Consider the following 17,164-nt stretch of genomic DNA (forward strand, 5'->3'; position numbering starts at 1 on the left):
TAATTACTTTATGTTTTTGTTTTTATTGTTTTACACATGTGAACATAACCTTTAAAATCAATATTTTGAAAAATATTACTAAGTAGTCAACATGTGATTACACTGCAATAATTTTTACGAATGTTGAAATAATAATTAATTTATATGAAAATAATAATGCATATCCACACTTATTTTAACCTACCTACTCTATTATATAGTAAAGATCTCAATGTTAAATTCCGCGGTCAAAATAATACATTGCACCCGTTTTTTCTTTATTCAGAGTAGGCTAGGTTTTTTACTTCCAACTAATGAACAAGAGTATGTAGCTACAGAACTTCTTACAGAGGGTTAGGTACATAAGTACTTATTCAACTACTTATCATGAAACAAATATAAATTGGTTAGGCTATCCGTTGCTATTATTCATTCACTCAAATTGACAAGAAGATTGTCAATTTTCTAGTAAAATTGGCTAGGTGATTTCAAAATAAACTATATTTCAAAATGTTGACAAAGGAGAGTTGTCTGTTGAGGTTGAAGAAGATATTAAACGTAGATGCAATAATATGTTTCTATTGTGGATCAAACATTATTTGTATTATAACACATACTCAATTCAATATAATGCCATATTAATGGAAAAGACACTGTCCAGCTTAAACATTATTAGAAAAACCAAACAATAAGAATGATAACAGCTGTTGTTACAGAGCATAGAACAAAAATATACTAGAGTACCAACTTGATGGATTAGAATATTAAGTTACATTCCAACACCCTTACTTAATCCAGCAAGGGGATAAAATACAATAGAAATATATTATGGGTAGGTGGTTATCACTCACTTCCTCATACCTACACCTTGGACACATAGATTGTGTTTTGGCCCACTAAGAGGTTTGGTTAACATATCAGCTTCCATTTCATTGCTTGACAAATAGACAATTTCAATTAAATTTTGTTTTACCCAGTGTCTAATTTGGTGATATTTGACATCAATATGCTTGCTACGATTATTCTGACTTTCATTATAGCAAAGTTTATTTGCACTTTGATTGTCATTGAAAATAGTTAAGGCAAATTACATGTGTACAACTCTGATAAGAGGCCCTGCAAATAAATTCCTTCTTTACCACATTCACTGATTGCCACATATTCTGCAAAAGTTGAACTATCAGCAAGACTTTTTGTGCGCTGCTTTCTGGAACACCAACTTACAGCAGCACCACAAAACTTGTAAACATAACCAGTGTGTGATGTTCTATCTATTGTACAATTGCCAAAATCTGCATCAGCATACCCTTGCAACAAGCATTCACCTTTATGGTTTACTATACCTAAATTTGATGTGCCTTTCAAATAACGTATGACTCTTTTCACAGCAATGAGATGACTTTCATCATTACAAGTGTTAAATTGACTCAAATAGCTCACAGCATGACATATATCTACACGTGTATACACTGACAAATACATCAGAGCACCAATCAATCTTTGGTAATCATTTTCTTGGGCCCCTGTTGATTGAATCAATTTTTGAGAAACACACAAAGGCGTTACAACAGATTTGCACTCATTCATACCAAATTTGTTAATTATGTCATTTACATAAACTTCTTGATTGTTTGATTCTCCCTATCCCTAGTTACTCTCATACCTAAGCATTCTTTAATAGGACCAAGATCTCTCATTTTGAAATTTTTAGCAATGGCAGACTTGAGTTTCTGAGTTTTATCAACTGAGTTTGAAAAACAATACAAATCATCAACATACAAACCAATAACAACAAGAGTATTTTGAGTTTTCATGATATAAATACAAGAATCATATTTACATTGACAAAAGTTTTGTGATACAAAGAAAGAGTGGATTTTATCATTCCAACAGCGAGCTGCTTGTTTTAACCCATAAATTGCCTTTTTGAGTCTACAAACTTTATTTTCCTCACCTTCATGAATAAACCCTTTTCGTTGTTTCATGAATATTTGTTCATTCAAATCACCATTAAGGAAAGCAGTTGTAATGTCTACATGATTAATTTCCAGGTATAGTTCTGCAGCTAAACCAAAAAGAACTCTCAAAGAAGATAATTTGACAACTGGAGCAAAAGTATGGTCATAATCTTGACCTGGTTTTTGACTGAAACCCTTAGCAACTAGCCTTGCTTTATACCTAGTTGAACCATCAATTCCTCTCTTTAGCTTGTACACCCATTTACTTATACAATATTACAGTTTGAGGGTCTGTCAACTAATTCCAAAGTATTATTATCACTCAAAGCTTCAAACTCTTCCTGCATAGCATTATTCCAATGAATGCAATCAGACCTATCATGAATTTCATCAAAAGTACAGGGATCATCAGGACTTACAGCTAGAAAAGCATACTCAAAATCTTCAGAGCGATTGGGTTTTCTAATGCGAGTTGGATACCTATTTGTTACAGCTGGTAGCACATTAGTATCAGTTACTTCTGTAGATTGTGATTTGCCATCATACACACTATGACTATGATCAGTTACAATTGATTCATCCAGCATATTAGACTCTGATGATATGTCATGAATACTAGTTGGAGAATCATCGTTGTTGAAGAATTGATTTTGAACATCAGTAACAGTTGCAATAGGATTTACATTTGGAAAACATTGTTTGTCATTCACTTTCAACGTATCAACCATACCTGGGACAATACTAGAATTAATATTAGATTCAATAAATTAAACATTTCTTGCAATTACAATATTTTAGGATCATCAAGTGTTATCAGACGATAACCTTTAGTATCATTACAATAACCAACAAAAATCAGTGACTTGGATTTTTTGTCTAGTTTACAACGCTTTTATTTTTGTATGTAAACCTGAGCATTACAACCAAAACACGCAAGTGAGAAATATTGATTTTCTCATCACGCCAAGCTCCTTCAGGTACTGTATCACACACAGCAGCAGTTGGAGAAACATTTTTCAAATAAATAGCAGTATTCATAGCTTCTGCCCAAAAACGCTTATCCAATTTAGATTCAATAAGCATACATCTGACTTTCTCAACTGGAGTACGGTTAGTACGCTCTGCCACTCCATTTTGCTGTAGTGTGTAAGGTACAGTAGTCTGATGACGAATACCTTGAGCTTTAAGGTAATTTTCAAAATCATTACTGGTAAATTCACCTCCATTATCGGTACTAAGACATTTCAGTTTACAACCAGTCTCATTTTCAACCATAGGCTTAAACTCTAAAAACTTTGAAAAACATCACTCTTGGCCTTAATCATGTAACCAAAAAGTTTTCTAGTAAAATCATCTACAAAAATCAAACAATATCTGGTTCCTCCCCAAGATGCACATCCATTGGTCCACAAACATCAGAGTGAACCAACTCAAATTTAGCTGTAGCTTTTTTACCATTGTGAGAAAAAGGTTTGACAGTTTGCTTACCTTCTAGACATGTAACACATACTTCATGATTATCATTACCAAATTTTATTTCACTAACCAATCCATTTTGTAATTGTCTCATACCATTACGAGACAGATGGCCAAGACGTTCATGCCACAATTCATGCTCAGATAAGGGATAATTATTGTTAGCAGACATTGCCCTCACTGAATCTCCTATGTCTGGGTGGCCTATCAATGACATACAAATCTTCAATTTTTGAACCAGTTACTATGATACTACCACTGATATTGAAGTCAGATCTATCATAAATTGTACATTCCTCATTATCAAATACAACATTCAGATTTTTACTAGTAATTTTACTTACCGACAGAAGGTTGTTGGATAGGTTGGGCACATACAACACATCTTTTACCAACATAGATTGTGTGCACTTATTTACCATTACATCAAGTGTCAAATCACCAACACCTTCTGATGGAATTTTTCATGTTGTTAGAGAGACTACAGAAATGACAGTCTTGCATTGATTACCTAGGTTCATGAAGTTTTCCTTTTCCATTGTCATGTGGTTTGTTGCTCCGCTGTCAATAATCCATTCAGTAGTGGACATCTTCTTAGTCAGTTGAGCACTAGCTAATAATGTTCCCGGTTTCACCTTTCCAGTAGACTGTTTCTCAGTAGTGGAAATGTTGCATTGCTCCCGACTTTTGTTGATCTTAGGACAATCAGGCCGCTTATGTGAAGGGTCCCCACAATTGTAACAATAAATCTTCCTTTTATTGAAGTTTTGTGAAGTAGTCTTCTTCTTTATATTGGCAAATAAAACAGAAGTATTCGTTGATTCACCAGCTCTAACACGGCGACGTTCACTTTCATTCATCAAGACTAACTTAACCTCCTCTGATGAAATCTTTTCTTTAGTTTGTTGATTGATTGAAAATATAAAAGCTTCGTAATCTTCAGAAACACCGATCATCATAATAAATGCTATCCATTTATCATTGATTGGCTCACCAATGTCTGCTAGTTTTTGAACAGTCTCCAATATATCAGTGAGGAGGCATTCTTCCATCGACGAGAAGTTGTCTTGTTTAGTATTAAACAATTTTCGAGTTACTTTAAAAACAGTAGCCATACTCCGACCCTCATTTATGCAGTTTTGAGGTTGTTCCAAGCTTCAAATGATGTTTTGGCATTTTGAACATGGATGAAACAGTTCGGCTTGATAGACAAATTTTAGCTAATGCACTTTGGTCACGTAATTTATCAGTTGGCGAAGTAATAGGAATAGTCCCATTTGCATAGTCAAAAAGATGTTCAAGTGTAAGAAACATTCGCATTGAAAACTTCCAGCTTCCATAATTTTGTTGTCCTTCCAATTTTTCAATGTTAGGCACAACAGTAGAAAGATTAAGGTTGGAAATCATTGAAGTTGCTTCTGTTGACATATTAGGAATTATTGTGGAGTCAGTATTGGCAACCTTTTCAGTCATGATGAAATAATGTTGTATCTTCAAACACGATTACATAAAAAATCACACGTAAATAACTGTTCACACATAGCCTACCTTAGCAGAAGTTATAACCACGAATAACTTTATCACATCTTACTGGGCCCATAACCTGTTGAGGTTGTGGAAGAAGAAATTAAACGTAGATGCAATAATATGTGTTTATTGTGGATCAAACATTATTTGTATTATAACACATAGGTACTCAATTTAATATAATGCCATATTAATGGAAAAGACACTGTCCAGCTCAAACATTATTAGAAAAACCAAACAATAAGAATGATAACAGCTGTTGTTACAGAGCATAGAACAAAAATATACTAGATTACCAACTTGCTGGATTAGAATATTAAGTTACATTCCAACATTGTCAACACTCAAGCTCAATGTATTTGTTTTGTTCAGCAATTTGATGCACCTCAGTCCATGATTTTCCATAGAAAAGAGCGGCAGTGTTATCTGCAAACGATATAGTTTTTGAATTTTTAATGGCGATATAACCAATGTAACCAGCATTCATTAATAAGACTTCGTCAATGAAAACTATGTCATATGTTTTTCACCCGTACAATTTATAAGAAACGATCCCACAGTTCTATAATCCAATCTAATGCTCCTCTCATTGCTAACAACATGTATCCTAACCACATCCTCACGAATAGATCTAATGCCAGCCAGCTCTGGTTTGACTGAGAACAAGGTCTCTTCCAGGATTGTGCATAGATACTATAAAGTAGGATTCTCCAAAACCAGGTGCAACATCATACTACTTAATGTTAGATAGTTTACAATCCTTGCAATTCATTTTATTTTTGTTCTCCAATAATTTGCCATTATGACTAATATTTATCTATCCGTAGTATCAAATTTGGATTCATAATCCTGGAACTAAACATACTTTCCTCACTCCTCCAAACAAAATCCCATTGCATACAGCGAACTTGTTTAAAAAAACGTTTCAATATGTTATCGTATATATTCATTCCCTTATTCAAAAGATTTAACATTTTTCTGCTTAAACCTGCTATGTTAGACTGTGTTATGGATGGCTGATAGAACTTATTTGTATATTTTTTCAATATATGTATTATGAATAATACAGCAAAGTTCAATCATAGTGTTCAAATAAATTTCATGTTTCGAATTACCTTGGAAAAATCCTTATGGAGTTCCCGGTGAACGATCTGAACAACTAGGCACGTCAGGAGTGTTGATAAATTTATTGCCCCAGTATCTACGATACTAAAAATCTAAGCCTGTCAGCCTCCAATGCATTATTACTCGTAGATTTGTGGTAGATATGTCAAGAAATTCATCGAACTAATCTACACCAATAACAAGGGGATAGTTTGTTTTAGCCCAATCAATCCATTCATGGTTTTGAGGATTCTACAGAATTTAATCTTAGCCTCTTTATCACAATCCACTATGAACACCGTACTTCTATTCTCATGGCTGTGGAAGAATTTTATATTTGTATATTTCAAATTGTTGAACTGTATCCATTCATCCTGAGTAAGATCCCTACTGTTATATAATATAGCTGAGAAGCCTTTGGATGTTTTAAAATTGGACTCAATTTAACGAAACATATCATCACTTCAACACATTCACTAAAATTTAATCTACTTTTGGGAGTTTTAACAGTTGTATTAAATATATTTATTTCATTTAAAATTGGGGCTAGATCAACAGTCTGAGGTTTATGGAGATCTCATCAATATTTTCATTTTTAATTCTGAACTTTTTCAATAAGTTTTAAAATACCATAATCCGTTTTATCAATGAACTGTTGTTTCGCTTTTTGGTATGTAGGGGAATCTTTATCATTTACTTAATGATTGGAGCTTTTCTGTCTATTGAACAGTTTGGGCAACACGGGTTTTTATCTTTGTTAGGGCATCTTTTTATATCATGCCCTATAGTAGCACAGTGTGAACAAGAGCTTTGGGGATGATTACAATGCTTGCTAATTTGGCCAAGCTTTTGGGACTTGAAGCACCACCGAGACACTGCTAGGCTACATAGTCCCTGACTCGACATGATTTCCATTCAATGAACACTTTTTATTTGTTTATAATTTCTCTCTTAATTTCACCTGAACACCTGTAAGACCCAGTGCGCAGTATCTTTATTTTTGGAACTCAACTTGAACTGTGGCTTGAAATTTTCGTAGAAATTTTCTCTATTCAATGAGGAGAAGTTCCGCTCATAGATCTCCTTAATCAAGTCGTTGACATACTACTTCCAACATTGTAAACTATGACTTTTGGTCTTCTGACTTGCGGCTCACTTACCTTTATTTCTGGATCTTGTATAATTTCACTACTAAGAAACCTCTGCTTATCAGTATTTGGGTCCGAAACCAATAGAAGTCCACCTCCTTTGACTTTGACTGCCTTCTTAATGTTAAGGTTTTGCTCCCGGCTAATGTTTTTTCGTAGAATTTGTCTTATATTCTCACTGCACTTTTTTAATTTGTGGCAATGTTTTTCGGCTTCACAATTACGATGTTCTCTTTTGGAGTTATTCTGCGCTGTACTTGTTGGATATTGGGTGCTGGTTTGGGAGCTGCCAGCATCTGCTCTCTTCCTCCTCGTTGGTAGCTGGACGACCTCAGCAAAAGACTTGCTAGTGATCTGTCCCTTGTTTAGTCCAATAGTTAAATTGGCGACACTTTGTTCTATTTTGTCAAGTTTTTCAATTATTTGAACATCAGAATCTGCGATATTACACTTTGTCTCTGCTCTTTCAGTTACAATACATAACCTGTTGCACAGTTCAATAAAGTTGTCGTAGTCCTCTCTTGGTAATTTTTTCTTCGAAAAATATTTGATCCCCACTGTAGGAGCTCTTTTACACATTTTTAAAGTTCACTATTTCATTTTTAAGATTTTTCTCACTCGTGGTTATATAGGTCTCTTCCTTCGCTTTTGATGGCAATAGCGGAAGGTCGTTGTTCTCGTACTCTGGTTGAACATTCCGCGGTAGAACGGCTGGTTCACCAATATTTTTCCAATAATGAAAAAACTTTGCCATTTTATAAACTATCGAATAAGTATAAATTTTCCAGGAAAATTTCAAAACTAGAGTGTTAAAAAATGAAAATTTTCAAGAAGAGCACCTCAGAAACAGCTTCTTGGTGATTCCCAGGTAAAACATGTGTTAAGTCTGTGACAAAGTTCATCCTCTAATGAATATTTTCTATCCACTATAATGCATAAAATCAAATCCATTTATTTTCCATTAAAAATACCTGAATATAATAATTATCATGTCATGTAGTATTCTCTGTGGCCTAATGATAGGCCTACCTGTTTTGTGCTCTCAATAACTCTTATTATATTGAATGAAAAAGACTAAGAAATTGTCAAAAAACCACTGATTTATTGATAATTAGAAAGACCGGTTTCGGTTATTACACCATTGTCAATCTCAGAACTCTTATTATCTGTCCCAGCCTAAACATAGGCCTACATTGAATATTAGAAGGTTAAAAATAAATTAGTAAATTTTTTAAAATTTTTATTCTAATTTATACTCATTCGATAGTTTATAAAATGGCAAAGTTTTTTCATTATTGGAAAAATATTGTTACCGTGAAAAAAAATCAAGAAAAAACTGTTTGAAAAGTTAAGATTTTAACTCGACTTTGAACTTTTTCAACTTGTATCTCAATAACAATTACAGATACGAGCTTCTAACCAGTTTCATTGAATTTCTCAGCCAAATTTCCTATAGAAAAAGTATTTTTACGCCCTCAATCACTCGACACAAAGCTATCAAATTGTAGACAATTCACACTCAAACAAGATAAGTCTCGTTTTTAATTGAAAAATCGAATTTAAACTGAAATTCTGATTCGAGGATTTGAGCTAGACACCTGTATTTGGTCTCATTCGAAAGATAATCAAAAAAGAAAGTTTTTGCGCTATAAAAATTATTTCGTACCCTGGAAAAAAAATCGAGAAAAATTTGTCTGAAGTTTTCAAAAAAAGCTTCAAAAATCACTCTTTTTCAACTTTGACCGCTAAAAAATACTACTCAATAATCGACTTTGGCATGTTTTATACCTCAAATCAATGTTAAATTTTGACCTCTTTTCAACGATGTCCTTAAAATTCACTTAATACCAATGGTTCTTGAGATATTGACGATTTAATGACTGGAAGTACGCCTACTTGAAAAATATCGAAAAATCGATATATCTCGAAAACGAAGGTCGATAGGAGAAAATTTTACTGAACATTTTTTGTTGCAAATTGCATGTAGAATCTATGGTAGCCGGGGTTTACACCTTATCTGGGACACCCCTGTATATATTGGGTGATTCTTAATTATGGTAAAATAATTTAATACGTGATAGTAGAGGTGAAAATAAGAAAAAAAGTTCCTATAAAGATATATCCATAAACGCTTCATTAGCGAGCTATTCAGGGTGAAAGATTTCGCCCGGAATTCAGTTCCTCTGGTGAAATACACCGATGCTGAATTGTTTGGCGACTAGTTCTTGGAAAACTTATGCTGGATTCTTATGGAAAAATATCTGAAAAATTGAATAAAACTAGTCTGGAAGCTGTAGTGTGAGTAGTTTTTGAGAAAAAAGTTGAAATATGCAAAAAATCTAAGTAGAAAAACACAGACTTCTACGTTTGATGCCTAATAACTTTCTTTAATGACCAGTAAACAAATAATTTTTCGCAATAAAAATTGTAGAGAATTTAATTCTGAGAAGAATCATGTAAGCTGTGTAAACTAAATTTGAATAAAAGTTGAATAAAATGTATTATTAATGTAGTACATTTCACCACAAAAATTTACTGTTTTATGAGGAGAGAACTAATAACTCATAGGTTGTAGCTGATTGCAAATAAAACATGGATTTAAATAACAGCTGTTCCGAAACAGCTGATTTATTTTGTTTTAAATAAGAAAATATTCAAAACAAATTATCAGCTGAAAGTTATTTTCAGAAATATTTTAGCTCACTGTTGAACAAAACAACAAACTGTAAGTTATGCCTACTGTAACCGCGCTGTGTTTTTTGTCAGTGCAGTTTAATGTCAATCAATCTATTATTTGGAGGATACTGAAAGAGCAACAATTACATCCATACCACCTCCAGAAAGTTCATACTCTATTGCCACGAGACTGTATTCCCCGTGCTGGTATTTGCCGATGGTTTTTAGAAACACTTGATAACCCACACTTTTTAACAACCGTTTTATTTACCGACAAGGCACACTTTACAAGAACAGCTATCGTTAACGTCCACAACCAACATATTTGGGCAGATGAGAATCCTCATGCCATCAATCCTAATCGTCCACAACATCAGTTTTCAGTAAACATTTGGGCAGGAATCATAGGAGATCATCTACTTCTGTTCGAGCTTCCTCCCAGGCTTAATGACATAATCTACTTAAACTTTTTGAGAGAGGAGCTATTCATCTTATTTGAAGATGTACCTCTTCAGTTGCGCCAAAACATTTGGTTTATGCATGATGGAGCTCCAGCACACTTCAGTGTTGCTGTTCGTGAACACCTGAATCACAGCTTTCCAAATCAATGGATAGGCCGAGGTGGGCCAGTACCATGGCCAGCTAGGTCACTAGACTTAAATCCTTTGGATTTTTATCTTTGGGGACACTTGAAAACCTTGGTATACAATACTCCGATTGATACCATTGAAGAACTCCGATTAAGGATTTTGAACGGAATAGAAATGATAAAGCAGACTCCTGGAATATTTGAACGGGTCCGACAATCGATGAGAAGACGTCTGAACATAGGCATTCAGAACAACGGAAGTCACTTTGAACATCATCTTTAGTCTTTTGGTATAAGTTAAATGTCATTTAGATATGTTACATTCATATAAGAATCAAACTTTTCATAAAAAACCGAATATTACTTTCCTTGCCCTATTACCATAGGTAAGGAAAGTATTGCTTTCCGAAAAAAATTAAGGTACCCCAATTTCCAAATTTCTATACGTTTCAAGGACCCCTGAGTCCAAAAAAGTGGTTTTTGGGTATTGGTCTGTATGTGTGAGTGTGTGTGTGTGTGTGTGTGTGTGTGTGTGTATGAGTGTATGTGCGTCTGTGTACACGATATCTCATCTCCCAATTAACGGAATGACTTGAAATTTGGAACTTAAGGTCCTTAATATATAAGGATCCGACACGAACAATTTCGATCTGATGCAATTCAAGATGGCGGATAAAATGGTGAAAATGTTGTCAAAAACAGGGTTTTTCGCGATTTTCTCGAAAACGGCTCCAACGATTTTGATCAAATTCATACCTAAAATAGTAATTGATAAGCTCTATCAACTGCCACAAGTCCCATATCTGTAAAAATTTCAGGAGCTCCGCCCCATCTATGCAAAGTTTGATTTTAGATTCCCAATTATCAGGCTTCAGAAACAATTTAAACAAAAAATCCCAAGTGGAAAAGATTGAGCATGAAAATCTATTCAATTAATTTTCAGTATAATTTTCACCTAAAATTGAAAATAAGCTCGAAATTCGAGAAAATGTTATTATTTCAATTACAAACTGTTGGCAACTGTTGATTCTATTAGATCATTCACTATGAAGAGATAGCAAACATCGTGTGTCTCCAGCCTTATTGTCCTGTCACCAGCTGGCTTGGATCTTTAAATAGTAGACTTGAGATGCGCGGGAACGCTAGCGTCAGGTGATAAATGTTCATAAAAAACCGAAAGGAAAGTTGTGTGATTGCGCCACACCAGATTTTTTTATTTGCAATCAGCTACAACCTATGAGTTATTAGCTCTCTCCTCATAAAACAGTAAATTTTTGTGGTGAAATGTACTACATTAATAATACATTTTATTCAACTTTTATTCAAATTTAGTTTACACAGCTTACATGATTAAGCTGTGTAAACTAAATTCTGAAAATATTTCAGAATCTAAATATTTCTGAAAATAACTTTCAGCTGATAATTTGTTTTGAATATTTTCTTATTTAAAACAAAATAAATCAGCTGTTTCGGAACAGCTGTTATTTAAATCCATGTTTTATTTGCAATCAGCTACAACCTATGAGTTATTAGTTCTCTCCTCATAAAACAGCAAATTTTTGTGGTGTAGCGTACTACATAATAATACATTTTATTCAACTTTTATTCAAATTTAGTTCACACAGCTCACATGATTCTTCTCAGAATTAAATTCTCTACAATTTTTATTGCGAAAGAAGCTTCAGAAGAAAGTGCATCTAGAGGCGCACTAAGAACGGATTTGAAAAAAATCAAAGATACGACCAAAGTCTGCGTTTTCTCGGCTTTTCAAAGAACTGATTGGCAAAAAATGTTCAAACTTGGTACTCAGGCTCATCTGAGGTATAAAAATGTTGTGGTGGAAGTCAAGTTCCGCCTACAGTTAAGATGCCTAAGTTCCGCCCAAGATCGGCGGCTTTTGAGCGTTTTTCCTGCGTTTTCTACGCCTTCTCAAGAACTAATTGAAAGGTCATGTTCAGATTTGATACAAAAGTTCAGCAAGGGTCTAGGAATTTCGTCTTGAGAGGACTTCAGAATTACGTCAAAGATACGCTCAAGATTTCCTTGCGTTCCTTAGCGTTTTACTGCGTTTTCTCACATTTTTCAAGAATCAATTGAGAGAAAATGTTCAAACTTGGTACAGAAGTTCAGCTAGGGTCTAGAAATATTGTCTGGAAAGTACTTCAAAATTTAGCCCAATCTAGGCGCTTTTACAGCGTTTTCCAAGCGTTTTTTAGAGATTTATTTTTTCAAGTTTCTCATTGAGTTTTCAAAGCATTATTCTACATTTCTCAAGCAAATTCAAACTTGATTGGGTTAGATATGGATGTTTGTCAAGTTCTCCATATCATTCCTGTTTCAAACTCCAAAGAACTATTAGACTGAAATACAATAATTCTTATAATATCCTAAAGTCTCTAATTGAGAAATAACTAAATATTTATTAATTCTGATAAAAAAAATTTTGCAACCCTGCGCTACATAATTCAAATAAAACTGGTGATTAAATGTAGCTTGAAAGTGTTTTCTGACGGAAGGAAGAAAACTCAAATGAAAAATGCACTGTTGATCGTATTTCTGGATGTTCCAGCCGGGGGCCAGACTGGCTAGATGGTTGAAGCGAGCCTGCCGGATAGTTTACTATATTATTTTAAGCTATGCTACATTCATATAAATTGCACATTCATAAGTGGCGGAGGCTTCATTCAGGATGCTTTGCTTGATCATATTTAGGGTGCGATCACATTGAATTCGTATATGTGATTCGTATGTTATGCATGCTTTGTTATGCATGACCAAGCGTGCAGATTAGAAATCTGGAAAGAGCAATAGGAACACTCACACTGAACGCGTGCACTTGCTAGCTTCGTTTAGTGTGAGCAGCTACATGGAAAGTTTTTCAGTGGCATTTTTCAGATTTTGTTTTTCGTCTCATGCATGATCTGACGTGCACTCGCACATTCAATGTGCTCACACTCTACCAAATATGGTCAAGCCAATTATCCTGAATTAAGCCTCCACCATTCATGAATTCATGTGCAATTCATAAAATAATATAGTAAATCACAAATATAATAGATATTTAATAATATAATATTATAGATAATAATACAATCAATATATGATAGATCATGAATAGATTTAGTTGACGGGGAAATCAAAAACTGTTCATTATGCATACATACAATTTCTCCCCTTCATGATGCAACATTAATTCCCGGTTACACAAAAGCCTGTTGAATTCTAATCATGATTAAATGCCACAAGAACCAATCAAGAAGCCATCTCATCTAAGAAGCCTTGTGATCACACTCTTATGAGCAATCATCTTTTCTGTTATTGGCCTTGATCCTCAATGTTTTTCACAAGACAATGTAATTCGTAATTTCAAAATAAAAAAAATATCTTCATTCAGAAAGTCGTTTACTTCAAATTAACATCAATTTTGCATACTATTACATTCTTATTAATATCTAGTAAATATTTATGTTCGCATATTCAATTTTAACAATATACTCGTAATTTCTTAATATTAACGGTTTAAAATGTTTTCAGTTGCAGTTTGGCCGTGCAGTTGTCGAAAGTGAGAGATAGTGTTTTAATTATATCTACTGATCCTGCTCATAATATATCAGATGCATTCGATCAGAAATTCTCCAAGGTACCTACGAAAGTCAATGGCTTCACAAATCTCTTTGCCATGGTAAGTATCAACTTGAATGTTGAGAACAAGTTTGTGCTTGATCACAAGCTACGTCTTGTGATCGATCAAACCAATTCACTTTTGTACTACTTGCAGTGTATTTTCCCAAAAAAATGTTCATGTCTCAACTGAGTTTTGTAAGAACAAATACTCTATTATTTATCACATTATAGCCTAAAAAAAGAAGTACCGTACTCTATTATTTATCAATAGAATCCATAGTTCAGTCAAATAGTAATTTTTCAGGAAACAGCTCCGAAAGAATTTTCTCATCGGTTTAATATTAATTAATAGGTGTGTATCGAGGTTGTATAGAGTAGAAGTAGTAAGTTTCCAGATTTGAAAAAAAACTGAGAATAGGCCTATCCCCTTTTTTGAAAATCTGTAGCTTCTAAACCAGGAAACGTCCAATCCTGTGCGATCACTCAATTTATTGGATATTTTATTGTCTTTCATTTTGTAAAGACAGCTTTTTTAAAACCTGATGTTTTCGAAATAAAACGGGAAAATTGGAAATAGTCCCAAAATTTGAGGGTTTTTAGGGGTGAAGCCGCCCTCTGGCGTGTCAGAAAATTCAGCGCCCCGAAATGCATATGAAACCGACGAGGAAAATTCTTTCGGGGCTATTTCCTGAAAAATGACCATTTGACTGGACCATCAATTGAAATCTAAATTCAAATATATTAAAATGAAAACACGAAAAATAATAACAACATACAAACATCAAACCCAAATAATTAACAATAACTACAACAAAAATAACTATTATACAAATGAAATAGATAAAAATAGTCAAAACCCCAGATCTCTCTGGAAATGCATAAATAAAATTATAGACGAAAGCAATAATACAAATGAAGATATTAGTAGTTCTGTGAACAGTAGACCTCGCGCAGTTATAACGACCTCCCAAACCATAAGCACTTCCACACTGATACACTAATAACTATTTATTTGATCAGATCATGCTTACACAAGATTTAATTATCATATAACGCTTTCCGGAATTTAGCGCGAGAAAACCAGAAGACATCTAGGCGCCCAGATGAGCTGTTATAAGTTCTTTGCATCCTATTAATTTAATAGTGCATAAAAATTGCATTCAATGAGGCATGCAATTTATAGTCTACACAGCTGTTACTTTCCTACACCAAGTTACACCAAGTTACATTCAGATATTGAATAGCATGCGTCATGGCATGCAATTTGTAGTCAACTCGACAGCTGATTTATGATGAATAATTCTATAGTCTGATTTTTACTCCAATATTGACGTATGAAGGAGGCTCCTTTTTTCTTTTATATTATCCTTGAAATGCAAAATTTCCAAAAACCTTGTATATACGTCGACGCGCAATTTAAAAAGGAACATACCTGTCAAATTTCATTAAAATCTATTACCGTGTTTCGCCGTAAATGCGCAACATATAAACATTTAAACATTTAAACATTAAGAGAAAATGCAAAACCGTCGACTTGAATCTTAGACCTCACTTCGCTCGGTCAATAAAAATGGAAGCATCGACATTGAATAGTTTCTTTGTGGAAGTGGTTATGAGACATGCAGAAGCTATTCATATTAGTAAAAATCCCGAGGATCTGCAATTTTATAACTATAGTACCCTTCAAAACTCATGGTTTCTAACTCCAGTTGAAGCTACAGATGTAGAAGAAATTATATTTGAATTGAAAAATAATGCTGGTCCTGGAACAGATAAAATATCCAACTTTACATTGTAACAAATTGCTCAGTATATAGCGGCGCCTCTAGCTGATATTATCGATAGTAAAATTTTTGTAACAGGGACTTTCCCTGATCATTTTAAAGTTTCAAAGCTGAAACCAGTATTCAAGGGGGGTGACAAGACTAAACCCAATCCCAGAAACACAGGCCCATCAGCCTTTTGAACAATTTAACTGAAATAGTTGAAAAACTAATTAAACTACTATTAATCGACTTCTTAGACAAATAAAATGTTATGGAGAAACAGCAGTTTGGCTTTCAAAGAAATAAGAGCACAGAATTCGCATTGTGTAGTTTTGTGAATCAGATTAGCAATATTTTAATAACAAAAAAAAACCATGTCAATATTTTTAGACTTATCAAAAGCTTTTGATACAATACCACATGAAACACTTTTTAAGAAATTAAAAAAAATAGGAATAAGGGGAAGTACTTGAGATTTATTCAAGATAGATCCCAAATATTGAACTTGAATTCACAGTAAAGCACCCTAAAACCTTAGGCACCTAAGCACCCTCACACCTTATGGTTTACCACAGGGTACGGTCTTATCACCTGCTTTATTTCTTATCTATGTAAATGATCTTTTAAAATGAAAATTTAACAATGGCAGGATCATTTGCAGATGATACAGCAATAATCTTCATCAGTGCTGATTGGCGGAGCTTATTCAGCGATGCAGAAGGTGATATATTGACAGTCTAAGATGGCTTGACATGAATACTATGAGTTGAATGTAAATAAAACAAAGTATATATGATTTTCACCAAATTCAACTTGAAAACCAAAAAATCGTTTCAAGCAGAAACTGCATTCACTTTGCTCAAATTATTTAATAATGTAACTGCCCAGAAATAGAAAAAGTAAATATAGTGAGGTCCACGTTATAATGGCAGTGGATAAATATAGAAGAATAGCGATGCCGATTCTCTGCATTAATTAATTATATTTCTACACTGTCAAAAACATAATTGGCATCGTTCTGGACCTAGAAAAGGATAGTACCACCGGCTTTGTCGAATGATAGACAAGGATAGCAAAACCAAAGTTGATCAAATACTGTCATTAAAACGTGGACCTCACTATAATACTAAATTTTTGAAGTAATAATATTGATAAAAACTTTAAATGGCAATTTCACTTATCTTTTCTGTGTAGAAAGCTGAACTATATTTCTTATTAATTCTATAAACTAAACAAAATATTGATTATAAATAAATTAAAAACAGTTAATCATTTCATATAGTTTCATCAGCTTTAAAATATGGATTATTGATATGG

The 17,164-nt window shown here is 33.7% G+C and overlaps 1 protein-coding gene and 1 long non-coding RNA gene across 2 annotated transcripts in view; both read left to right on the forward strand.

Moving 5' to 3' along the window:
• Window positions 1-17,164, forward strand: part of LOC111055244 (ATPase ASNA1 homolog) — a 34,978-nt gene that overhangs the window by 403 nt on the left and 17,411 nt on the right. The window contains exon 2 of the mRNA XM_022342413.2: window positions 13,992-14,139. Within this exon, the coding sequence (XP_022198105.2) occupies window positions 13,992-14,139 (148 nt within the window). The remainder of the gene's footprint in view (window positions 1-13,991; window positions 14,140-17,164) is intronic.
• Window positions 8-5,408, forward strand: LOC120349893. Its single transcript, XR_005570492.1, has 2 exons — window positions 8-2,433; window positions 2,557-5,408. It is a non-coding gene; the product is annotated as an uncharacterized LOC120349893 (long non-coding RNA).

This window comes from Nilaparvata lugens, chromosome 2, assembly GCF_014356525.2.
Source record: "Nilaparvata lugens isolate BPH chromosome 2, ASM1435652v1, whole genome shotgun sequence".
Taxonomy (NCBI): domain Eukaryota; kingdom Metazoa; phylum Arthropoda; class Insecta; order Hemiptera; family Delphacidae; genus Nilaparvata; species Nilaparvata lugens.